The sequence below is a fragment of the Chelonus insularis genome, unplaced genomic scaffold (genome assembly GCF_013357705.1).
Source record: "Chelonus insularis isolate UGA/USDA-ARS -01 unplaced genomic scaffold, ASM1335770v1 scaffold_303_pilon, whole genome shotgun sequence".
Taxonomy (NCBI): domain Eukaryota; kingdom Metazoa; phylum Arthropoda; class Insecta; order Hymenoptera; family Braconidae; genus Chelonus; species Chelonus insularis.
In genome coordinates, this window is record NW_023276792.1 from 833,785 (window position 1) to 859,823 (window position 26,039).

The window sequence follows — 26,039 nt, forward strand, 5'->3', positions numbered from 1 at the left end:
GACTATTCTTCAAATCTCTGGAGTTTAATGATTTAGTTTATTTATTATTGGATAACTTCTTCGCAATCCCATACATTTTTCATTATCGATATAAAGAGCATCCATTTTAGCTTTAAGATCATCTTCAAGATTCACTCGGGTACGGAGTAGCTGTTGATGTTGAGCCTCACACTCTTGGAGCTTAATATGTAGTTCATCAACCATCAGTTTTATTGATTCAACTTCCTCAGATAATTTTAATTGTGCTGCATCTTTACATGATTCTGCTTGCGGTCGATGTAATCTTGCTTCAAGACGAGTTTGAGCAACTTTTAAAGCTGCACTTTTGTCTCCAATGGCCTTGGTGATAAGTTGAATGTTTCTCTCAACTGCAAAAATTTCATGCTGGATCTATGATAAATTAATTAATTATATCATTATAAAACAAATAACTTAATTAATCATCTATATTTATCCATTATTCAAAACAAATTTCGCAACAATGGAAATATTATCAATATTTATAAATAATGTTACATTTTTTAGATAAATTAAGAGCTTTCTTTTTGCTTCAGAAATTTCGATAACTCGTCTTGCAAGGGCATTATTAGTGAGACTCCAAGCTTTCCATAATTCATGTGATACTGTATTTATTTTTGTGGTGATATCATTTTGGAGTTGACCAGATTGAGCTCGGATCAGTTGAGATTTCTTAACGATGGCATTGGATGCTTCAACCCAAGATTCTCCATCAATGTTACTGAAATATTTGTTTATTATATTTTTTTGTTTTAAAATAAAAAATCGTCACATTAGAAAAGAGAAATAAGTTTTCAAGATGAGTTCATTTGCTTGCTACGGCTCATCTCTTGGAATTACTCGTCATATACTCACTATGAATCGTAGCTTTCAACACCTTTATAATATTGTAACCCTGGACTGTAAACATTTAACTGATGACACATTGTGTCAATTCCAAGAGCTAAGTTCTTATTGTTGATGTTTATTTCAATCTCATGTTGAACTGCTCGACCATTTTTGAGCTGATATAAATTAACATAGAACATTTATAAATTATTACTCTTTAAGTAACGAAATTAGTCATCAATCCATTAATTTTCTCACTTGCTCTGTACATTTATCTATAAAAACTTTCAACTTCTTTTGACAATTTCTTTCGACCTCAATTTCATTAAATAAAGTTTGTTCAGGTTCATCATGAATTAATTCTAATCCTTAATGATGAAATAATTTAATAAATTTAGTATAAATAAATTGTCAAGTAATTATGTTTCATACCTTGTCGTTTTTCACGATGATATAGACATTCTTCAGCGACATGCAAAGGACCTTCAATATCTTGAATTGCACGCTGAAGTGTTCTCATACATTCTTGCATCTTATTATTTTCTATAATTATTTTATCTAATTCGTTTGCTAATTCTCGTTCCCAAAAGCCAATATCAGTTATTCTCTGGCCTAATAATTGAGAAGATTCTCTTTGTCCTTGATTCAATTTTTCTTCTGTTTCCCTGAATGTAATGGTTCATTTTTACACTTTCTACAAACCGTTTTGATGAAAAAATAATAAATCTTTTGTTGATAAATATTTAATATACCTCACAACTCGGATTGCAGATTCTCTGAGTTGATTAGAATGATTACAGCTGGAATTTATTTCATTACGAAACTGCACGTCTTTTTGTTTCCACTCATCTGGAGTGTGTCGAGTATATAAAGCAACACGTGCAGCATGAGAAGGATGCTTATTGAATCCTGTGACGAGATTTGGAAACTCTAAAGGTTTAGTAATCATACCAGGAGGTACATAGCAAGGATCAACCAGTTGATTGGTAATTGTTTGTGAAGGTCTAAGAAAATATATTAATAATGGAGTATGTCAACTTAATCATTAAATTATTTTGATATAACTTGTTGTAATAATGAAACTTTTCTTAGAATAAAATCATTTTCGTACAAGGGTTTTACTTGAATAGTCTCATAGCCTAAAGTAGGACGCCATGGATGAGGTCGAGGTGTCTTATACAACTTTTCAATCCTTGGCGGGATTAGTGATCCTGAGACTTGTTCCATGTAAGGAGATACTCCAATTGAACTCCATGGTTGGAGTTGCTGGGCACAATTTTTTTTTAGTTAATTTAATTTAAATAAAATTTATCAATATTAAAAAAAAATGATGAAATGAACAACAAACATTTTAAAGTAAAAATACTTTTTCATTTTTTATTTAAATATATAAAGTATTATTTTTACTTTATTACTATGCTTATAGAAGAATAACTTACTGAATACATTACAGTTTGTTTCATTCTATTAATTTGATAAATTATTTAAAAAATTTTTAAACATCAAATTATAAGTAGCTTTACACGACCGTTTTAAAAAGAGGAAATAACTGAATACATGCATATTGCTGTCAAATTGTTATTTTTGAATTCCGGAAGTGAGCTTCGATACCACGTGATCATCAGTCATATGACTTGACGGGCTGGTCAGGCGCGTGAGTGTTAGTAGATTTACTTGACGAGTGGTCGTCAAATTTCTATCTATTTTAGGTGTTTTAGTACATAATAGTAGTGAAATAAAATAAAAATGGGTCAATTGAGGATTTTGTTAACTCAAATATTAACTTTGCCTTTTATTTTATCCACTATTGTGCCAAGCTTCGCTAATGATGTCCCTGTTCTAATTTGGGGTGGTGGCGACTCCTCAAAATCAATTAATGAGCCTGTAAATTTATTTGAAAAAATATCTCAAACCGAATTTGAGCGAGTTTTTATGGACAGAGTTGGTGATACTCAATTTCCAATACGAGTTTTTTACAGAGATAATTTGTGTAGTGAAGACGTCACATTAAATGAAAGGGTCAGTATTTTCTACATATCAATACATATTATACGAAGATAATAATGAATTGTCAAAAATACATAGAATATTTTATTTTGAAATATAGGATCATTTGAGGCCACTGGAAAATTTGGGATCTTTCCAGTTTATTCTTGCTGTAGATTCACCTCTATTGGTATTAAAAACCTTGCCCTTCTTCAATAAATCGCTTGATGATGAAGTAGAGTCAGTATCGGATGGAGAACTAGTAATATCTAAAGTTACTGACTTTGAATCGCTGCCTGATAAATTCAAGATGATGAGTGAATCAAATCCTAACTTAATTGGTGTTCTTACTGGCAATTCGTGCAATCGATTAGAACGTGTACGAAGAGCTGCTGTTACTCCTGAACAAGCTAATGAAGACAATCCTATGCTTATTTCAACTAAGAGAGTACTTTTTTATGTTGAAAATTCCCCTAGTGTTAAGGTAAATTACTTACTAAGTATTTCTCCAATACATTAAAGAAATTTATTTTAATAACACAGTTTGTTAAAGATATCTCATAATTTTAAAACTAATTACTTTTATTTCGTTGCTCAACTTTTTAGATGGATAATGATAAGCCTATGAGTATTGGAAACTTGACTAAAAATGCAACAGAAGAAGGAAATGCTACTTATGCATCGCCATTAGTTGTGTCAATGGAATTTACAGCAATTAATAATGATTCAGTAAAAACAAGAACTCGGTTAGATCTTAATATTACAGTTAAATCTGCTGGTTATTATACTTTACGTACTGTTAATCTATATCAAGATGATAAATTAATTGGAGAAATGGTAGCTCAGACTGAAATTGTATGGCCTAGAAATTTCTCATATCATTGCACACAACATACAGTATTCCATAATAAAACTGGAAATCGTACGACAACATTGTACTTATCAAATATGCAAATTCAGTTGGATTATATCAAAAAGTTTGCTGATGCCTATGACTGTGTAGGATTTACTTCTATACCCATTTGGGCAGGTATTTTTGTCACTTCTATTTTAGCAATAATTATGATCTGGGGATTGACTATGGTAATGGATATACGTACGATGGATAGATTTGATGATCCTAAAGGAAAAACAATCACAATATCAACTACAGAATAAGTTAAGTGATAATTTCTCTAACTACATATTATGTAAATATATATATATGTATCTGTAAGTCTTGTATATTTCAAGCTTGTTGTTTAGATTATAAGATCTACTGAAAAAAACTAAATGTTTATTATTAACGTAGAAAAATTGTTGAAATCTGTTCTGCCTTATATCCTACAATGTATTTTAACTATTATTCAGTATTTATTATATAAAAGAAAGTGTGTTTTTATGAATGATAAGCGCACAGACCTCTTTAATTATAAGTTAAAGATTATGTGATTCTATAAAAATATTTCCTATAAATATTTCAATAATAATAATAATGACCCCTGTTATTATTATTGATATTATTCCATTCCAATATTCATTTCATTAGTTTCTAGATTTGTTAATTAATAATATGAATAGTTTAAAGTCATTTGAGCCACTTTTATTTATTTTCAGTTATAAATATTTTATTCAATTAAAGAACATTATAATAGGGTGTTTCATAGGTATATCGACTGTATAAAATATTCTTAGTTCGAGATGTATATGATAAATATTAAATAAAGATTATAATATTCATATCAAAAAAATATTAATCTTCTCATGATTACATAGATAATTTTTGAGCTTCACAGTTTGTGACATAATATAAAGCGTACTAAAAAATTGTATGACGGAGATTTTATGAGCCACAAGCTTCAACTTCTACTCCATGTAACATGATAAATGCCATGGAGTAAGGAGGTAGAGTAATTAATTGAGTTGAATCGACAATAATTGCTTTGAAAGGGGGTAAACTTCCGTCTGCTCGTAATTTTAAAATTTCTCCATTCAGCATGATATTTCTGTAAAAATATGAATATGCAGTTATTAATAAATTAAAAACTAAATAAATCAATAGCAAATTAATTTCACGACTAACCTTGATTGTAAATCATCTGATGTAAGGATGTATAAAAATATTTTGGAGTTGCGATAAGGTGAAAGACCTTGAATCGACATTCTAACGCTTTCATTGTTGAGATTCATTCCATAAACAGTCATTGCTGGAACTCGAGCAAGTAAAGCACTTTCAGGAGTGCAATGAGCATAGAATCGAATATGTCCAGAGTTGTCAGAAACTGCTATCTTGATGACCTTTGTCGAAACAAATTGTTTGAAGAAGACACTCACCCACCAGTCAGGATTAGGTTGAAGATCAGGACCAATCATTGCATAATTACCACCAAAAAATGATTGCCTGATGACTACATTTACTCCAGAACTAGCACTACAACCTAACTTATCAAGCCATAAAAATCCTGCGACAAATCTATCTGATAATTCTGGAGCTCCTCCTCCGAATGCTGTACTTGTTTCAGCTATAAAAGATTGTCGATTTTTATTCTATTCCCAATAAAAGTTATTACTTTCTTTATTAATCAGCATATTAACTCACAAATCCACATCTGAAGTTTTTTTCCAGCTGTATCTATTGCTCGTTGAACTTGGTTTATTTCAACTGATAATTTATTGAAAACATTAGGATTAATAAAATCTCGTACTGTAGCTTCACGACCATTTAGATAATACTGATGCCAGGTTACAAAATCAACACTATCTTCATTATATTTTAAAAATTCGGTAGCGTAGAGTTCTCCTCCTTGGTTTTCATCACCAATGTGATTTACTTCTGGACCTACTAGGATACTTGAATCATATCCCAACTCATTCAATAGAAGTCGAAGATGATGATAATCTTTGCCTAGTTGTTTACCGGAGACTTCTCTGCTGAAGACGTGTTTAAATGAATTTGGTTCTGTTAATGAATAAATTATAATAATCATTTATGGATATTTGAGATGTTAAGTAACATCTGCAATTTCAATAATTTTGATTTTACCATTTCCCATTTGCCAATCTATCATCATATCCTGTCCTTTAGAATAGTTAATAATTTCTCTTGCATTTGAATCGTTCCAGTATTCATTAGTTCTGATCAATACATTCAAATCAAACATCATTCGCAAATTAGCTTTTGTGGTAAATTTATAGATTGCTAAATAATCGTCTTCAGACAACGTAAAATTACTAATATCTTGTCCATCAATAGGGTTGATAATTTTTTTATTTGATATTGGAAAAGTCTTGTTGAAAAAAAGACAATCTGCAGATGTACCTCCAATTCTAACAAACGCTGGACTTAGATGTCGAGCAAGATTGGCAAACATATCATTTTTGACGGGAAAAGTTTTCCAATCCCGGAGTAAAGAAGAGTCCAAACCAAAAGAAAGAAATTTATCAGATGTGTGGTACAACAGTTCAGAAGTTTTATCGATGACAATAATATAAGTTTTACTCGAATTGTGACGATCTATGTTCCATAAACATATTAAAAGGAGTAGTAGAAATGTTCCAACGATAAAAAATCCAAAAAATGATTTTGTAAAATCTTCTATAAAAAATTATGGATTTTTATTAATAATTAATAAATTTATTGATCATAAAAAATTATTAGAATGATTATATCTATGAATAAAGAATTATTTTATAAGCTTACTCGTAGGTTTGTTTTTTTCAATATTTTCATATTGATTTTTGTTCCAAATATTGTTCTCAAAATACGACATTTCTGTAAATGACAATATTTTTTATGAAAATATTGCCGATTTTTATTAATAGTTGTGGTGAGTTATAAAGATGATGGATCGCACTGAAAGCAGAAACAAAAGATAATTATGATATGAGTTTCATGAAAACATAATTACAAATGCCGGTTTGAGAAATTAGCTCATATAATGAGCGCTCCTTTTAACTTTTCGCGAACTAAAGAAAACTGAAGGCAGCCGCTACAGAATGTTGTTATTATTATTTTATTCAAACTTCAGAGCAATGGCACCATATAGCCGTTAGATGGTCAGCATAACTACAAAGTTAACCTCACAGCCATAAATGGAATTTTTTTTCTCTTTTACTGAGCAGAGAGAAGTCTTCTCTCTCTGCTGAGTAAGATTCAGCTGTCCTTGTGAGTGAAATCTGTACTGCCAACGGTTGAATTGTTGAAGTAGTCACTGAACTGAGCTACTAGCTTTTGCTGAATTCATGGAACCAGTTTCTAACTGTTTAAGTAATAACTCCGTCGAGTATATCTGGGCTAAATTTGCCACTTCTTTTATTAGTCCAGTAGCTAAAAAAAATGTCTAAGGAATAATTGTTCAATGGTGATAAAAAATATCTGAAAATGGATTGTTGTAAAGTCATCGAGAAGAGCATTTGTGCAAAATATTTTTTTCTTTCCACCGTTACGTAGCGAGAATGGTGATAGATAAGAGAAAAAATGATGATGATACTATTTTTGTAGAGAATCAAATTCTCCAGGTGAGCGCCTGTTTATCTGAAAAAAACCAAAATTTCAACTCAGGAAATAATTCCTACCAACAAAATCGTAATCAAAATGATTGTCGATTTTGATTACAAATGTGCCTTTTGACGGGTTACTAGGCCAAAACTTTTTCAAATCTCTAAATGTAAAAATTGACTTTGGACAATCCCAACTATCAATAAATTCATTACCATTCAAAATTCCACTTCATACAAATACTCCAAAATTTTTGTTGTGTTCCAACGAGATTTATTTAAGTAATTTTTAATTTACAAAACAATTGTATTCTAACTAATATTATTCGTTATTTAATATTGGATATACGTTTAAAGGAAGATAATTTTTAACAGAGATTTAGTATAGATTTGTCGAAGGAAAAATTGTAACTGATCTGACTAGTGAAGAATGATGATCATATTGTTATATACCATACCTATATACTTATAATTTTAAAGAAACATTAGTTTTATAGTTCTAGAAAGTTAAGATTTCTCTACAAGGAAAACCTATTTTTTATATGCATTCCAAGTCCTTCACCGAAAACCCTTTCTCATATCATCCCTGATTTCTAAAATATGAACCTTGGACTCATCCCGATTTCTCCAACTTTCCCTTACATAAAAACACTTCCTTTAACCCTACAAGCTAGATTTCAACCCCTCTCCTGGACCTTCGGGTCAGCCCTCTAAATAAAGCTCCTTCCTTCAATATCCAGAGACTTACTTAGAATCTATCATCTGAACTACTCAGATCTTGCTCAGAATTGCTCATACAACAAATATTTTGTAATATCGTGCTCCTATTTACTTGACAATAAACGAATAGAAATTAATAAAATATCGTCAAGTCATTGGGAATACAACAATATTTATATTAGTGCATGGTGTGCATTAGGTGCTATGGTTGATGGTAGGGCAAAGGTTCCAACGTGGAAAGTTAGGAAATTTGGGCGTTAAGTCAGTGATCGTCGTTTTATTGCATTTCTTTGAAAAAGTCATAAAGTTAGAAATTTAGAAAATTTTTAGTACGAATTAGAAAGTTTAATAATTTTATTTTAATTATCAGTAAATTCTTTTTGTATTAATAATAGCTTTGTTTTAATAATTTTATTGTTAATATTGGTAAATTGTTAGGTTTTCAAACAGTGCTATTAAATTGAAAATACTAAAAAATAAAATATAATAATAATAAAAAGAGAAATGAAAACCAAAATTTCAACTCAGGAAATAATTCCTACCAACAAAATCGTAATCAAAATCGACAATCATCTCAGTCATCCAACTCTAACTCATCAAATCGGAATTCACTAAATAACAATGAATCTAACGCTGCTACTTATATATGCAATACTGAATCAAATCCAAATCAACCGAACTCAAATGATCAAATAAATCATTTACTCGCGAATTTCAGTCCATCAAACATTTATAATTTCAATACAAATGATAAATAGCATCATATGTGCTATTTAAATCTCCTATATCATCGACCCCTAATAAATTACTAAAACTATTAGTTGACACAGGTGCATTAATATCTCTAATTAAAAAAGCAAAGTCTAACTTTACCAATTCTTACTGATAATAAATGTATAACTCTTAATGGCATAACTCCTAACGCTCCTTTAAAAACTCTCGGAGAAGTTGAAATCCCTCTAAAAATTTATAATCAAGATATTATTGTCAAAGCTTAACTCCTCGATGATGAAACAAATGTTCCTTTTGACGGGTTACTAGGCCAAAACTTTTTCAAATCTCTAAATGTAAAAATTGACTTTGGACAATCCCAACTATCAATAAATTCATTACCATTCAAAATTCCACTTCATACAAATACTCCACGACCTAAAAATGTCGTTAACTTAGGACCACGAACGGAAATGGTCATAAAAATTAATTTATCTAGTCCTCAAAACTTAAGAGAAGGCATTGTTGAATCACAGGAAACAAACAGTATCATGATTCGTAATTCAATTGTCAACATTTTACCTGGCAACCAAGCATTTATTAGGGCAATAAATGCAACTAACAAATAGATCCAGTCCTTTACTCCTCAGGTCAATGTACTTCCCTTACCTGACAAAGACAGTATTTTGTGCTTCAATGTAAATACTGAAAATAATCTCGATCGGAAAAAGAAACTTAAAAATTATCTACGCTTAAATCATTTGACCACAGAAGAACAAGAATCAATTACACAAATTTGTATTGAATATAATGATATATTTCATCTTCCTGATGACTAACTCATACGACAACTGCGACACACTCAACTGATACAACTGACGAACGACCAATCCGAGTAAAAACCTACCGCTACCCTCAAGTACACAAAAATGAAGTTAAAAATTAAATACAAAAGATGTTAGACCAAAAGATCATAAAACCTTCAATAAGTCCTTGGACTAGCCCTTTATGGATAGTTCTAAAAAAATTCGAGGCTTCAGGCAAACAAAAATGGCGTGTCGTTATTGATTATCGCTTATTAAACGAGAAAACTATCGGTGACGCGTACCCTATACCAAATATTGAAGATATCTTCGATCAGCTAGGTCATTCGGAATACTTCACCACTTTAGATTTAGCAAGTGGATTCCACTAGATACGAATGGATTCAAAAGATGTACCCAAAACTGCATTTTCAACCCCTGAAGGACACTTTGAATTTATTCGAATGCCATTCGGTTTAAAGAATGTTCTAGCGACTTACCAACGCCTAATGAAAAATGTTTTATTAGGATTAACTGACAAGCAATGTTTCGTATACATAGATGACATTGTAGTATATCGATCATCTCTAGAAGATCACAATAAAAAACTCATAAACGTATTCAAAAGACTTCGCGAACACAATTTAAAATTACAACCAGATAAATGCGAATTTCTTAAACGATCTTGTTTATATTTGGATCATGTTATTACTTGTGACGGAATCAAACCAAATCCTGATAAAATCAATGCTATTTCTCAAATGCCTATTCCAAAAAATCAAAAAGAATTAAGAATATTCTTAGGAATGATCGGGTATTACAGAAAATTTATTCAAAACTCTTCACTCATCACTAAACCATTAACCTTGCTTTTATGAAACGATACACCCTATACCTGGACTGAGCAACAACAAACTGCTTTCGAAGTCCTTAAAAATAAATTAACAACTGAACCAATCCTATGATATCCTGACTCCAATTTACCATTTGTATTAACGTGCGATGCATCTAATATCGGTATCGGCAGTGTTTTATCTCAAATCATTAATGATAAAGATCTACCAGTAGCATACTATTCGAGAATCCTTAACTCAGCTGACCAAAACTATTCCACAACTGAGAAAGAATTACTGGCCGTAGTCAAATCAATTGAACACTTTTGCCCCTACCTGTTTGGACGATCTTTTACTATCTTTACTGACCATAGACCACTCTAATGGTTATCCAATTGTAAAAACCCCTCTTCACGACTAGTTAGATGGTGACTGACACTTAATGAATATGAATATAAAATACAATATAAACCTGGCAGAATCTATTCGAACGCAGATAGCTTATCAAGAATCTTTCCTGAACAACCAGTATCAATGAATCACCTAAAACATAACATTCTAACATCAATTAATGACGAACTGAACTACAAAAACTTTATAAAATTTCACTATACAAATTCAGACGAATTCGAATTCGAAACTGAAAATAGACCTTTAGAAAAGATCAAGAATCCTATCATACTGTTTTGGTCATGAGACTTAGACGAAAGCAACTTATATTTCAAATACATTCAAGAAAACTTTGACCTCTCTGATTCTCAACCTACCCTTAATGGACTAATCAAAATTACTAATAAAACTCAAACAATTTATATTTTATTTCCTAAGAATTTACATCATGATAAGATGGAAAGCAAACATTTATTTACTAGTTTAAAGTGTCTCAAGAAGATCATTAGTAATGAATCATTTACAATTATCCCCCCTAATAAAGATAAAAACATAAAACCTTCTTACCTCTACAAAATAACAAAATTTCTATTTCCTAAAAACGAAATCAAAATATTTAATACAAAAAGAATAATCCCCAAAGATCAAAATGAAATTAACCATATACTAAAAGAGAACTACGATAGTAAACTATCAGGTCATTATGGATTTAACAAAACATATAGGAAAATTACCATTGGCATGACATGAAATCTGATATTAGAAAATATATCAAGACATGTCATTCATGTCAGATAAATAAAACTAATTTTAAACCAACTAAACAACGCATGGAAACTACAACCGCATTCGATCAACCCTTCGAACGTTTGGCTATAGATATAGTCAGCCCTCTACCATTGACAGAATCTGGTAACAAATTCATACTAACAGCGCAAGATGATTTTACAAAATATTCTTTTGCTTTTGCTACACCAAACCATGAAGCCCAAACTGTTGCTAAAATTTCAACCAACTCAATATTTGCAACTTTCGGAATTCCTAAAACTTTCCTTTCTGATTAAGGCACTGACTTTATGTCAAATTTAATCAAAGAACTAAGCAACCTATTCAAAACTAAACATGTAACAACCAGTCCTTATCACCCTGAAACTAATGGAGGTCTCTAAAGAACCCATTTAACAATCAAGGATTATTTAAACATTACATCACGGCTGATCAAACTAATTGGGATGAATATTTACCTTTTGCCATGTTTAGCTTCAATACATCGGTTCATAAGTCAACTAATTACACACCATACGAACTATTATTCGGTCATAGAGCTTATTTACCCTCTTCCATTACTGAAGAACCAAAATTTAGCTACACTTATGATGAATATATAAAATCACTACAATATAGGATGAATCAATCATTCAAAATAGCTCGTGAACATAATATTAATGAAAAACTAAAAAGTAAAAACTATTTTGACCACCATACAAACCCAAAAGAATTCAAGGTTAACGATTTAGTATTGATATATCAGAAACAAGTTAAACCTGGAGTATCAAAAAAACTAGCTAATAATTATAAAGGACTTTTCAAAGTAATTGAAGCTTATCCAAACAATAACGTTGAAATTATTAATAACAAAAAAAAGCATATCAAATACCATGCTAATCGATTGAAATTGTATTTTCCAGATGATTCTAATAATCTTGCTCCTCCTTCTTAATCCAATCTATTCCTTCCATTTCGAAAATACCCCTCTACCTTTTACTAGTGGTATCTTTTATAATAAATTAGAAACAGCAAAAATATCTAACTCAAAGTTTACATTACTAACCCATCTAAATACAACTTATCTTAAGGAAGCTCGTACACTCATTCTCGACGTTGCATCTCAAACTAATGGACTTTGTTCCAAACCAAAACTCAATCATGTAGATCACGTTCAATCATCATTACATTGTAAAAGAACAGTTCAATTGATTCAAAATGATATAAACAAGCTAAGTGAAAATCATGAAATTCTACAACAATTAATTTTTGACCAAACACGCGTAAGTCGTAGATTAATTAATGGCATATCAAATGTTTTAAACTGGCTAATCGGTATACCTGATGCCGATGACGCTCAATATTACAGCGATAGTATCAAAACTTTATTTAACGATAACAGACAAACACAAACATTACTTAAATCTCGATTCAAATTATCTCAAGTACAGTCAGAAATTTCAACCACTCTCTAGTATCTTTAAAAAGTCAAGAAGAAATTTTAAATAATAATTACGACGCAGCCAGACTCCTAGCAGACGGACATTCGAGCTGGGACGCCAGGGTAGTCCCCCGCATGCACAGCAGTCTCGCAGCAACCGCTATTCACGACTTCTCCGGCAGGTGCAACAGCCAAGGTAACAGAAGGTCGCCCAAGGTCATCACAGAACGACAAGAGATTTCCTGAGAATTTTCCGGCATTCTCCGTCAAAGTATCATCAGGGTGAGCTCGGAATAACTACACTGTACCTATAAAAAGGGCATGGGGCGAGCCCCCGTTAATTACTGTAATTGTAAATGATACTTATTGGCCCTTCTGGCAATTGTTTTGTTTGTTAACGCCACCTCGTACCCGGCTAGTATTCTAGTAATTGCTGTAATCAGTATTATTAATTACAATTGGACCAGTACGATCAATTATTGTAACGCGTGTAGTAACATGTCCGCTTCAGGTCGCGGATTGGTGAATCCTGCGAGTTGTACGCTGATATCTTTGAATAAAGTTTCTATAATAGTATTACTCGTGGAAGACAATTCCCTAGGGTTAAAATCCTCCTGCCTATTGCATGCAGATTTACAGGAATTGACTTCAGAACCTCCAAGAGATACTGGAGACCTCCGACGAATATCATCAGCGTGCCGACGGATATCTCTCACACCCGCATTCTGCGTGCGTGGTACAGCTCATCGTCGTTGCCCCAAAATTCATATTATTCGCTCGTCATACTATTCTCTTGCTACACATATATGTTCTCTCGTTACATATTCCTCTCGCATAAATTACTTTACCACACCAAAATCGAGGGATAAGGTAAGTGAAAAACTACCTATATATGTATATATACTAAGCAGAATTATAAAAATTACATTCCTCACTCTATTGAGTTCTTCAAGATCCGAGACCCCGAAATACCCGGCTATTCCGTATCTATAACAAAAAGCTTTCGTTACGACGAAAACTTCTCTGAAGCGGTTTAAAGTAGATCCTGGAGGAGAGAGCCAGAGGAATACTCCATCAAACTTTTCCCGCGATTTTACACAAATCTATTTCAATTGGAACCATTGGACTACGACAAACAAAACGCAACATACTATGTTCCCCTAATCTGTATCGTTGAACACGATTGCTGTATATCGACACCTGAACTTGTCAATCTACAGAATCCAAAATTAAGACCAGTTCAACTCACCAGCGTTAATTTAAATGATTTCAAGTTTGCTAATAAGAAACTTGAAGACTTGAATGAAGTTCTATCAAATCAACTCAAGAAACCCTTCATTGTGACACATTCGCATTGGTACACATCAATACTAGCCGGACTCGTCGCTATTATTGTCTTAATCATTCTCATCAACACACGTCGCTACTGTGGATGTTACTACTGGCTAACAAGACTTTGTTGCTTTACTAAAAATCGTCAAACCGGAGAAATGATGCCACCAATCATAAAAAATTTTGTCAACTGCAGTTTTGATTCAGATTTACGAAGAGATTACAGAGGTTCAACTAGTGACATTGTAATTTACGACAAGGAACAAGCAAAATTACGTACAACCATCCCATTACAACAGTCGAGATTCCAGAGGAAACAGATGAGACGACACCAATGACAATCATCGAACAAACCACCAGAAACTGAAGATGCAGCACTACACCTTTATAATGATTTACCAATATTAACAATAAAATTATTAAACTTTCTAATTTTTACTAAAAAATTTCTAACTTTATGACTGTTGTATTCCCAATGACTTGACGATATTTTATTAATTTCTATTCGTTTATTGTCAAGTAAATAGGAGCACGATATTACAGAATATTTGTTGTATGAGCAATTCTGAGCAAGATCTGAGTAGTTCAGATGATAGATTCTAAGTAAGTCTCTGGATATTGAAGGAAGGAGCTTTATTTAGAGGGCTGACCCGAAGGTCCAGGAGAGGGGTTGAAATCTAGCTTGTAGGGTTAAAGGAAGTGTTTTTATGTAAGGGAAAGTTGGAGAAATCGGGATGAGTCCAAGGTTCATATTTTAGAAATCAGGGATGATATAAGAAAGGGTTTTCGGTGAAGGACTTGGAATGCATATAAAAAATAGGTTTTCCTTGTAGAGAAATCTTAACTTTCTAGAACTATAAAACTAATGTTTCTTTAAAATTATAAGTATATAGGTATGGTATATAACAATATGATCATCATTCTTCACTAGTCAGATCAGTTACAATTTTTCCTTCGACAAATCTATACTAAATCTCTGTTAAAAATTATCTTCCTTTAAACGTATATCCAATATTAAATAACGAATAATATTATTTAGATTGAAATGCAACACCACATACTTCAACATCAAGACGAAGAGAATAAATAGTCGAACATCAACATCCAATTATTTCCATTATTCAGAGAAAATAAAAAGAAAGGGGTTGAAAAATAAATTGACTCCAATTGTAAAGTTCTATTACTTGTATCGACGTCTTGAAATGTGGTATCAGGTCAAAAATACAGGAAACTTACTTTAGCCCTTAAATTTGTCGGTAAGTATCTTTTCTAGAAATAGCCTCTTTTTTAGTGTGCGTGATGGCCACAACGCGGCACTAGAAGATGCCTGTAAAATCAAAATAAACACCGCTTTTGTATCATAAAGTGAGGGATCATAACATCAGAAACTGCCTTTGTTCTGCTGAAAGTCTAGTGGGTAAAATTTCATGCAGACTGTATTTGAAACACTTACGTCCGACTGATGCTTGAAGTCTTACGTCCAGTACTATCGTTAGACTTACGGCTATATCGGCTATGAAATATCAATTCAGATGTAAGCAGATTCACAAAATTCAGACCTGATCAGATCTGATTAAATCCGAAAATTTTTACCAACTCCGAGCGAAAAAAAAACAGATCTAAAAAAAGTTAAGCATTTTTGTAAAGACAATAATCAGATCTGAACTAATTGAAGAAAAGTACATCATTTTTCGTTTCAGACTTCGTATTACTTATTATCAGAGAAGAGAGACCAGCATAGAAGTCCAATGCTGTGTTAAAAATTCGGACGGAGTTTCGGTCAACATGTCGGTAATTTCAGGTCACAACATAAAAGCTTCTGTGAACCCAACAGGTGATGGCACTGCTCCGAATTATTTTAGCCACGCCTCTCAATCTAAGAGAGAGGAAAGACAAGATTTCTGTTCTCTTTTACTCTTATTGTGAATATCTCAATGCAGTTAAATTCCTAACACGAGCTCTTGTCCCTCAAATATAAAGAGAATCGGACTCAGATCGAGTGACCGTTTCTATAGCCACTCATTTGTAGAGAATTGAATTCTCTATTGAATAAGATATACTTTTTTGCATTTTTTTTTTTCTTAATTGTTCATAACAGAAAAAAATGCAAAATAAAATTAATCAATGAGACAAAAGAGAATCCAATCCTCTGCTAATGAGTGGCTATACCAATTATGATAAAACTCTTATAAAATCATTTTTTTTAAACGATGGTATATCACAATCAATATGGATCAAGTCATGGGAGTATCCTGATAAGACCCGACAGTTACCCCCTTGTGTTTTCGGTTCGCAACTGTCCATTTACAGTATTCTCGGCTTGGCAGGTGATTTAATCGCAGAAGATGTACCTTTTTTGCTTACTTCTTGTTTAAATCAAGACTGCATTGAAAATCTATTCGCGTACATTCGACGTCGTGGTGACAATAACCCGAATCCTTCAGCTATGCAATTTCGACAGAATTTGCAATGTAGCATTGTGTCAGGGTTAATGTCTCCTTCAAAAACCTCCAATTGCCAGGACGATGATGATCATAGCGTGCAGCTAAATCACAATAAAATTGATCAGCAGATCCCGAGGGGAAACGATGATATCAACAATATCTCTTTTCATTCGGAAAGCAAATAAATCGAACTTCTTCATGATTTCACTGTTGATGATATTGATTGTGATATACCATCGTTTAAAAAAAATAATTTTATCAGAGTTTTATCATAATTGGTATAGCCACTCATTAGCAGAGCATTGGATTCTCTTTTGTCTCATTAATTAATTTTATTTTGCATTTTTTTTTGTTATAAACAATTGAGAAAAAAAAAATTGCACAAAAGTATATCTTATTTAATAGAGAATCCAATTCTCTACAAATGAGTGGCTATAGAAACGGTCACTCAATCTGAGTCCGATTTTCCTCACATTCGGGGGATTGAGAACTTAGAAAAAAGTTCCAATAGCATAAGTGCGGGTCCTATATTTAATTGTTTATGCCTCTTTTATATTGAAAAAATGGTTTTATACGAATTTTATCATAATTGGTATAGCCACTCATTAGCAGAAGATTGAATTCCCGTTGTTCTCATTAATTATTAACTTCCCAGTGGGAAGTTATAGTAATGGGTCCGATTTTGCGAATCGCTAATTTTGACATATCTCCACGTTTTAAGGTCCCGCGAATCCAATACGACCGTTTTCCAGTGGACGTCTGTGTGTGTGTATGTACGTATGTGCGTATGTGCATATGTGCGTACGTACGTTCGGAATTATTTTTCGCTTCGATTATCTCGAGAACAAAAAATGATATCGATGTGGGACCACTTGCATTCGACGCGTAATTACGTAACTTAGAACTGAAAAAGTTTTCAGGAAAATCGGTAGAGCCATTTTTTTGGCAGAATCAAAAAACTGGAAAAAAAGGAAATTACTTGAATTTTGCAATTTATCAATTATACCATTTTTTAGACAAAATTTTAAGATCATTGCAGAAATATAAATATTAAATGATTGGAATACTTGTATGGATATATGATGACAATATTTCATCGAAAAAAAGAAATTTAAAAAACAATATCAGCAATGAAAGAATTTTAAACTCGTGTCAGGATTGAGAAAACAGCATTAAAGACGCTATAATAGTCAATAATAATTGTCAATAATATGGAATTGTGTTCATAACAATTGAACATTGTTACTAACAAGTGATGATTGGTCATAGTAATATTTAAATAATAAGTTTTAAATTGTTATAAACAATAAAAATAGGGATCCATGCTATATATATGAGTACTTTTAACGCATAATTTTTTCGTTTATTAAAAAAATGTTACCAACCGTATGACATAAATGAAAACATGCTTTTTTCGTGTGTAACAATGAAATTCGTTGTAAATAATGAAAAAAAGGATCTATGAGGTACATTCGAATTCTTCTAACGCACAATTTTTTCTTTTACTGAAATAAAGTAACTAACCATATCAAATGAATAAAAACAGACTCATTTCGTTTATAAAAATTCCATTTGTTATAAAAAATGGAAACGGGTTCTATTCAAATTGTTTTTTTATTTTTTCCACTGGGAAGTTGGTCGTGTGGACCTTTCGGGTCGCCCCCAGACCACTGCAGAGCACTGATATTTTTATTTTGCATTTTTTTTGTTATAAACAATTAAAAAAAAAATGGCAAAAAAAGTATATTTTATTCAATAGAAAATTCAATTCTCTACAAATGAGTGGCTATAAAAACGGTCACTCAATCTGAGTCTGATTGTTCTCACGTTCGTAAATGCTGACTGCATTTTTTACCTCCCATAAAGACTGGACTTCTTTACTGGTCTCTCTTCTCTGCTTATTATATACGAATTTATCTCCTCCGATGTTAAATTCTATAATTTAAAATCTGCGCGTCCATAGAAATCGAGTTTCCGTGCATACGTTTTCATGAGAAGACGCCCGTTGTGAGCACGTGCTACGGGCAGCGTGCTGACGGCATAAACTACAAAATGGCGTTAGCTGTACAATAATACATGGATAATATTTTATCATGTAGTGGATATTCTAGTTCTAAGTTCGTTGAAATATACCAAATTTATTTAAAAATGTATCTAATACAATGTCAAGCAAACGATCTCTATTATAAAGTACAAGATAATAATATTAATAGTATTGGTGATATTGTGCTATACATGTAACAAGGAAGACGATTTAATGGAGAAACAATAATGATTTCAGGTAACTATTTCGTATTTATTACAATACATCACTCTTCTACAATTTTAATTTTTTTTATAATATTCTGCGCAAAAAATCAAATCTGATAGGGTATTTTTCCATGTACTTTTTATCGTTAATTATTTTGAATATATGTATTTCAGACGATGAAAATAAAATTAATGAACACCAGGCAAAATTAGAGAGTGGAAATATGGATAAAAGGAAACTTGGTCGAGCAGAAAGAGAAGCAGATTTAAATAAAAGAAAACGCACTATACCATCACTCTATTCCTCTGATACATTTGCTGGTTTGAAGTTAAAGAAGCCCAAAGGCAATTCAAATCCGGAAAAGGTATTATATGTATATTCATTGATAAAAAATATTTTCCGTTATTATACTGAAAATCAAACCTGAAATAATGAGAGATAACCCTAGTTGAACATTCCGATGTAATTTTTTAAGAAAAACTTTTTAAGAATAAATCGAAAAATTGCATGAGAAATATTACACCTTTTATAAGTGTCTAAAAAAAATTTTCTTATAAATTCTTATGAAACAAGTGATATTTCTCATGAAATTTTCCGATTTATTCTTACAACTTTATAAGAATCTTCAAGAGATTTTTGTATCGTTTTTATGGGAATTCATAAGAAATTATTGAAAATATTCTGATCGCTTCGTATAAAAATCTATACAACGAAATCTATATGTACGTATCGGAACGTCTTATAATCATTCAATGAGAATGAATAAGAATTCATAAGCGTATAATGATTTCCAACTTATTTTATGAGTGTTTATGGGAATAAATGAAAGAAATTACAAGGATCAGTAGTAAATCATTTGCAAATAATATCTTTTAGTTTCGCAATTAAATTTATAAGATGCAATGAGAACGAATGTTTTAAGATTCTAAGAGAAACTTATTGGTTAGCACCTTTCAACGTCCTGACGACTGTTTTCGTGAGAATCCATTATATAAGGCCGTGCAGAACGGACAGACAGAGACTTGGCTTTGAGGTTTCACCTGAAGCAGGCGAGGACCTAATCTACCCCGTGGTTATAACCCGAAACCGTAAAAATTCTGCTGATACAATTATTTCATTAAATTAAAAATCAACGATGCGTGTGTGTCAATAGATTTCTGCATCAGTTGATTAAATAAGAAACTAGCAGATTTCCGCGACTTCGTACGCGTAATGTGCACAATTGCGTTACATAATAATAATTTGATCGGGAAAGTTGCTAAAGAGCGAGTTCATAGTTTGAATAAGCCAATTTCGAATACCTGCGTATAAACAGGAAAGTAATTATATACGTAAGTAAACAATTCGAATCTTATCGTGAGATTCGATTTCTGCTCCTTCGCAACGATTTATAATTGTTATTAATGAAAGGAGTACGGTTTCATTGATTCTACACAGTTAGTAACTTCATTTCAGTAAAAGAGAAAATTTCCCGTTGGAAGAACTCAAACATATTGCATAGATCCCGTTTTTCATTATCTATAACAAATTCAATCGTTATAAACAAAAAAAAAGTTTATCCATTTTACACGGTTTGTTACTTATTTCAGTAATAAAAAATTTTCTCTTGGAAGAACTCAAATATATTGCATAGAACCTGTTTTCAATTGTTTATAATAATTGTTGGTGAGCACATAATAATGAATTGTAGTTATTCATTAATTAACACCTACAAGATATTTAGCTAAAGTCAAATGTTATTTGTAACTACAAGAGTAACATAGGAGTTAAAGACATCTGTTCGTACAAAATTTTAGTTCTTTGCTATTTTATTTACAACGAAACATGTTTAACTGTATTATTATAAGATGTTATCAAGAGAATTGTATGAGAAACATTTCTATAAAGATAAATTTTTTCTTGCCTTTTTACAAAATAGTGATTCCAGAAATGGTCTCCATGTCATATCTCTGCAAATTAAATTTGCTATAGGAAGTTTATTTTGCTGAATTTTACATTTTTTTTAATTCTCGAAAATTTCAGAATATGGTATTACTTTTTCTTTTTTAGATTCCAAAAAAAAGAAAAATTACTCATAAAGTAGAAAAAAGTAACATTATTTCTTCAAGTTTCTAATATCACTATCCCCAATGCCGCCAATAAAAATTTTTCGTTGACCTCCATAAGTGACGATAGCGATGCGTCGCCATTTATAAAAAAGGTGAATATTTTTAATATCAACTATCCTAATATGGTATCTTTATTACTCAGATCTTAGTACTCAGCGGTAACTTCAGTAAATTATAATAGTGGGATTTTTTTCAGAAACATATTCTTTCGCGAAATGAGGACTTGATAGCATTATAAGAACTGAATAAGACTGTAACAAATCATAAAATCGAAGGTAGTAAAAATAAGATAGGAAAAGAAAATATTGGACAGACTAGAGACGAATATTACTACGCAGAAGGATATAATACTACTATTAATAAAAATAAAAATGATACTAATAATGATAAAAAAGATGTCGATCAAGATGATAAGAAAGAGGTCGAAGTCACATTCAGGAAAAGGTTGAAATACTACATCTTCAGGTCGTAGCGTCAATTATTGGTAATCCACTCATTTTATCACATACAAAATTATGGATATTCTTATTTACTACCTTACATTTACAGAATATTAGAAATGTATTTTTTACAGCTTAAGCTAAATCAACTTTTAAAAAAGCTGAGCCAAATAAAAAATTTCTTACATCGAAAAAAAAAAAAATTTATCAATTTATTTCATAAAGAAGAAAACAATAACAAGAAGATGAATGGCAACAGCACTGAAATAATAATAAGACAAACAACAATATAATAAGAGAATATAAATTTAATTGATTAAACACAAAAAGTAACAACGGAAATAACAACATTTGTGAAAGAAACAATAAAAAAATTAATAATCATATTTGTTCAGTCGTGATTCAATTATTCTTCGGCAAAAGATGTATATGAACAGATCTTCTCGAACTGAATATTATCAATCGAAAGATGTACATTTAAATCTGAAGTACTGGTGGAAAAACCTAACAGACCCTGGTCTTACATAAACCATATAAGGCCAATTTACGCTTGACTTGGGAAGTAAGCTGGTGAATGTGTGACGAGGGCGTTACGTAAAGTGTGATCGGGCAAGGCGAATGAAAATGAAGAGGGAGATATAAGTTAAAGGCATCTATGCAAGACATTTGAGTTCTTCCAACGCGTAATTTTTCATTTGCTAAAAAAAAAAATGACCTAGTGTCGAGTTGTGTTCACCCAGTGAATTGCGGCTTCTTCCACCAACTCGTAAAAGATCCTGCTGGTCGACGAATAGAAACATTAAACCCCATTAAAATTTTATGAGATTTGATTGGATTCAATAAGGTCAAGTAGAAAAGAAAAATCTGCCCAATTGAAAGGTATTGGATTCAATTGAAAATGTGTTTCTATAAGGAATTCCAATTCGATTACAATTGGAAATGTATAGGATTCAACGGGAAAAAAGAACTTAGATAAAAAATGACGCCACTAACAATACATGGTACACTTGATAGATGGCTTTATGGTTCACTCTTATACCATAACACTGAATCGAGCATTTATTGAAGAAAGGTTTCAACACTTTTAAAAAACAATTAAAAAATTTATTTTTTATCAATTTTCTTCTTATGTTAAATTTTAGTACTTAAACACGAAGAAGAAAAAAGTGATAACTTTTAGTCATAGGAAAAAAAAATCAATTCTGACGTTAATCTAAATATGTTCTTGCTTCTGTAAAACGTGTCTTTATTGCAAATCTTATATATTAACCTTTAGAACTGAAATTCAATTCATCTGATGTCAATATTGAAAATTTATGTTTCTCTACGTTGATATATTTTTTTTTCATGCATGAATTTTTCTTTAAATTTGCTAATTGCATTAGTTGCTTTAAATAACGAATATTTTAAGCATAAGTAATCAATTATAATTAATAATCATTTCTTTTTAATGTTAGCAGAAAACAAGCTCCAACAATGATGTATCGTCGAAAGAACATAGTAAAATGCAACGTGATCTAAAAGAAATGAGAAATAGAGTAAGAGTGTTAGAACAACAATTACAATTTGAAAAAAGCAAGAATGAAACTCTTCAACATTCAATAAATAAAATAATCTTGGAACAAAATATTCAAAATAAAATAGCTGATGATGTTGCATCGATTTTAAGTAAGTTTGCAATATTTTAATTGTTATGTATATTTAAGAAAAAAATTTGTATACATTGATTCTGTTTTTAATCAGGATTATATCACAAACAAATGTCAAATGACTTTAACACTCCATCAACATCACGTCAGGATCTGTCACCGATTGGATTGCCGAATGTAACTGAAGGGACAACCCATGTGGGTTATGACATATGGATTAAGTCTGACGTATTTGATATAATAATGAGTAATACTTCACCTGGTGTTGTTATTCGAGATTTAGCTCGAGCGTTATTTTCCGAAGAAGAACTTTTGAATAGTACCGTATCCGGTAGACCTTCTAACAAGAACAAGAAAAGAAAGGAATTGGAAAACGTAAATTTAGAAGTTCAAGGGCTTTCGGGCTCGAGAATAAATGCGATAAGGGGTGAGTAACTATATCCGAAAAATCTGAAAAATTTAGAATTAAACGTATCTGAAATAGTACTGCTGTGCTTAGGTAAAAGATTTTTAATTGAATTGGTAACATTAATATTCTTTATCATTCTATCTATAGTTAAAAATCAAAATATTAAAAAAGCAGTAAATGAAAAAGACTGTTAATTACCTTAGCATGGCAGTGCAGATAACTCTGACAGAATATTTTTTGAACAAATGAAATAACATCTAAATCTTACATTGATTTTTTTAATTTTATTTTAGATACATTAGAATACTATTTAACGATGAGGCACAAAAAAATGCCACAAGTGAAAAAAGATCAAATAATAGCTCGTGTCCGATCTGTCATAGCATCATTAATTGCTGATCAAAAAAAAAAGATAAAAGTAATGAAAAAAAAGTCAGATGGAGTAGATGAACAAAGCAAAGTAGAGAAGGAAAAAGAAAAAGAAGATAATGCTGAAGTAACTGAAAAAAATAGAGAAGAAGAAGATAAAGGAAAAGAATCAGAATATAATGACAATGTAATTATAAAAACAGAAGAAAATCAGGAAATGGAGGCAGAAGATGTTGATATAGATGAAAGAAATATAGAAGTAACTGAAGAGATAAAAATAGAATATGGTAATTATGTTGATGAAGCCAGAAGATACAGCAAGCAATATTTTTGAAGAGGAAGAAGTGGAAGACAAAAAGGATGTGGCGGTTAACGGAGAAATTTAAGTTTAGAGTAGTTAGTAGTAGATTATGCATCAAGGGACTTAAATGGGCTATTATTGCCTCGCATAGATGAAGTCGTGCGTATGTGTGACTTAAGTGACGTCATTTCGCTGAGGCGATGATAGCCATTAGGTCCTATTGGTGCATACTATCTTTTATATAAAAAAGGTAACTTATTCTAGGCGTAGAGAGGCATCTGAGTATCCCCTTTTTGTAATTTTTGTACAGAAATGCAGCTAATATTGAATGCATCTTTATATATTACTGATTGTATAAATAAATTTAAGTTTATTAATAAACCAGTAATGGCTAAAAACTAATTAATAAAAATAATTTAATCAGTAAAACTTGCTATTTGAGCTGGTTGAATAAGATTAGAAAAATTACTTTTGATCATTGTAATAGTACATTTCACACCTAGGGAGGAAAAGTAAACTGTAGACTGGCTTAAACCACGTGTTTACCATCCTCGCCTTCGGCTCGAGGTGTAATTTTGCACGTGGTTTAAGCTAGTCTAAATGTCCTCCTTGGGGTTGAATTTTCTGCGTGGAAAATTCAACCCCTCTCCAACGGAAAAATGAACTTTCCGCGCAAGTATGACGAAAAAATATTTTCATTCATCAGTAAAAGTAGAATTTTTGAAGACTGTCAATTTCTTCAGGTGATAAAGTTGGTTTTTGTGGCATGATAGTCAGGCATCCCTGAAAATTATCATTTTTCAAACGATTTCCCTATTACCTACTCAGTTTCAGTTGACATCAAGCTTTCGTCCTCCACCGCACAAAGGGAGGGCGCAAAGTCAACTTCGGAACTTTTTTTTTCTTTGGTATAGCCGAGCCTTAAGGCTGGGCTGAAGTCAGAAAGGCGACTGATTCCCCCTATCCAAATACATGGGATCGGGGAATTTCTAATTTCTTCGCCAATTTACAATTATTTCTATAAAATTAGGTACCAAATTACAGAGGAATTAATGCCGGACTGACGTAAACAACAATTTTTTGTATATAGTGAATATTTTTATTAAAAAAATTAGAAAGAATAATGAAAAAATTATGAATTGACTTGCCGCGCTTAAATTTCAAGATGGCGGCCACATCATTCAGATGAAAAATCACTAATTATTTCATTTTTATACGTTTTTCGCCCAAAATTCGTGTTTGCGTCAGTCCTTGCCACCTGTCTGAATGTTAAAAAAATCAATTCATAGTGTAAAATTGAATAATTTAGAAATAATTAGAAATCTTGTATTCCAGATGATATTCTCCGGAAAATTAGTTTGAAAAAATTCTGATAGGTGACAGCATTATGCTCGCAGATGACCTCAGTCATCCATATTGAAAAAATGCTCAATCCGTATCCAGAACTGATGGTGCCCTGCATTTTGGCGAGTAAATTCTGTATGTGTGTGTACGGGTAATATATGTATGTGATGTAAACATAGTGTATCACTTTACAATGCCCTACACTTTGATGACTATTGCAGTTAGGATAAATAAAAATGATGATACTCATTTAACATTAATTAATATAATACCTGCAAATAACTTCAAATACATATACTCATCCATTATTATCATTTTTATTAGGTATAAATGTTAATAAGGAAGCTCAATTCCAAGTCGGCGTATCCAAGCATGTAGTGTAAAAACAAATATACATTAACTCAATATCGAGATTATGCTG

General features: G+C 31.6%; 4 protein-coding genes across 5 annotated transcripts; 2 read left to right on the top strand and 2 right to left on the bottom strand.

Moving 5' to 3' along the window:
- Window positions 1-24: 24 nt before the first annotated feature.
- Window positions 25-2,309, bottom strand: LOC118073425 (tektin-3-like). The gene is made up of 8 exons (XM_035093916.1): window positions 2,286-2,309; window positions 1,958-2,112; window positions 1,599-1,850; window positions 1,279-1,511; window positions 1,105-1,214; window positions 874-1,022; window positions 517-739; window positions 25-390 (listed from the first exon to the last, which is right to left on the bottom strand). Exons 1-8 carry the CDS (start codon window positions 2,307-2,309, stop codon window positions 25-27), a joined length of 1,512 nt encoding a protein of 503 aa, XP_034949807.1.
- A 178-nt stretch (window positions 2,310-2,487) lies between these two features.
- On the top strand, window positions 2,488-4,866 carry LOC118073520 (uncharacterized). The gene is made up of 3 exons (XM_035094079.1): window positions 2,488-2,865; window positions 2,954-3,316; window positions 3,439-4,866. The coding sequence occupies exons 1-3, from the start codon at window positions 2,593-2,595 to the stop codon at window positions 3,988-3,990; spliced, it is 1,188 nt and encodes a 395-aa protein (XP_034949970.1). The 5' UTR covers window positions 2,488-2,592; the 3' UTR covers window positions 3,991-4,866.
- Window positions 4,621-6,786, bottom strand: LOC118073519 (heparanase-like). Its single transcript, XM_035094078.1, has 5 exons — window positions 6,512-6,786; window positions 5,855-6,406; window positions 5,411-5,770; window positions 4,895-5,333; window positions 4,621-4,817 (listed from the first exon to the last, which is right to left on the bottom strand). Exons 1-5 carry the CDS (start codon window positions 6,579-6,581, stop codon window positions 4,655-4,657), a joined length of 1,584 nt encoding a protein of 527 aa, XP_034949969.1. The 5' UTR covers window positions 6,582-6,786; the 3' UTR covers window positions 4,621-4,654.
- Window positions 6,787-18,795: 12,009 nt separating this feature from the next.
- On the top strand, window positions 18,796-24,672 carry LOC118073535 (101 kDa malaria antigen-like). 2 transcript variants are annotated; one of them, XM_035094097.1, is made up of 5 exons: window positions 18,796-19,028; window positions 19,172-19,362; window positions 23,004-23,214; window positions 23,290-23,622; window positions 23,898-24,672. In XM_035094097.1, exons 1-5 carry the CDS (start codon window positions 19,019-19,021, stop codon window positions 24,305-24,307), a joined length of 1,155 nt encoding a protein of 384 aa, XP_034949988.1. In that variant the 5' UTR covers window positions 18,796-19,018; the 3' UTR covers window positions 24,308-24,672. The 2 variants fall into 2 exon arrangements, with proteins under 2 accessions (XP_034949988.1, XP_034949989.1); XM_035094098.1 differs by having other exon boundaries at window positions 23,007-23,214.
- The last annotated feature ends 1,367 nt before the right edge of the window (window positions 24,673-26,039 follow it).

What these genes read in the sequence shown, in the direction of transcription:
- LOC118073425 (XM_035093916.1), bottom strand. Translation starts at nt 2,309, where the DNA reads ATGAAACAAACTGTAATGTATTCA. An exon ending in TCTGCAATCCGAGTTGTGAG is followed by an intron (nt 1,512 to 1,598) that starts GTATATTAAATA and finishes CATTACATTCAG; the next exon opens with GGAAACAGAAGAAAAATTGA. An exon ending in TCATCGTGAAAAACGACAAG is followed by an intron (nt 1,215 to 1,278) that starts GTATGAAACATA and finishes TTCATCATTAAG; the next exon opens with GATTAGAATTAATTCATGAT.
- LOC118073520 (XM_035094079.1), top strand. Translation starts at nt 2,593, where the DNA reads ATGGGTCAATTGAGGATTTTGTTAACTCAAATATTAACTTTGCCTTTT. An exon ending in ACGTCACATTAAATGAAAGG is followed by an intron (nt 2,866 to 2,953) that starts GTCAGTATTTTC and finishes TTTGAAATATAG; the next exon opens with GATCATTTGAGGCCACTGGA. An exon ending in AAAATTCCCCTAGTGTTAAG is followed by an intron (nt 3,317 to 3,438) that starts GTAAATTACTTA and finishes TCAACTTTTTAG; the next exon opens with ATGGATAATGATAAGCCTAT.
- LOC118073519 (XM_035094078.1), bottom strand. Translation starts at nt 6,581, where the DNA reads ATGTCGTATTTTGAGAACAATATTTGGAACAAAAATCAATATGAAAAT. An exon ending in TGAAAAAAACAAACCTACGA is followed by an intron (nt 6,407 to 6,511) that starts GTAAGCTTATAA and finishes AATTTTTTATAG; the next exon opens with AAGATTTTACAAAATCATTT. An exon ending in TCAGATGATTTACAATCAAG is followed by an intron (nt 4,818 to 4,894) that starts GTTAGTCGTGAA and finishes ATATTTTTACAG; the next exon opens with AAATATCATGCTGAATGGAG.
- LOC118073535 (XM_035094097.1), top strand. An exon ending in GCAATTCAAATCCGGAAAAG is followed by an intron (nt 19,363 to 23,003) that starts GTATTATATGTA and finishes TTTTAATGTTAG; the next exon opens with CAGAAAACAAGCTCCAACAA. An exon ending in GAGAATAAATGCGATAAGGG is followed by an intron (nt 23,623 to 23,897) that starts GTGAGTAACTAT and finishes ATTTTATTTTAG; the next exon opens with ATACATTAGAATACTATTTA.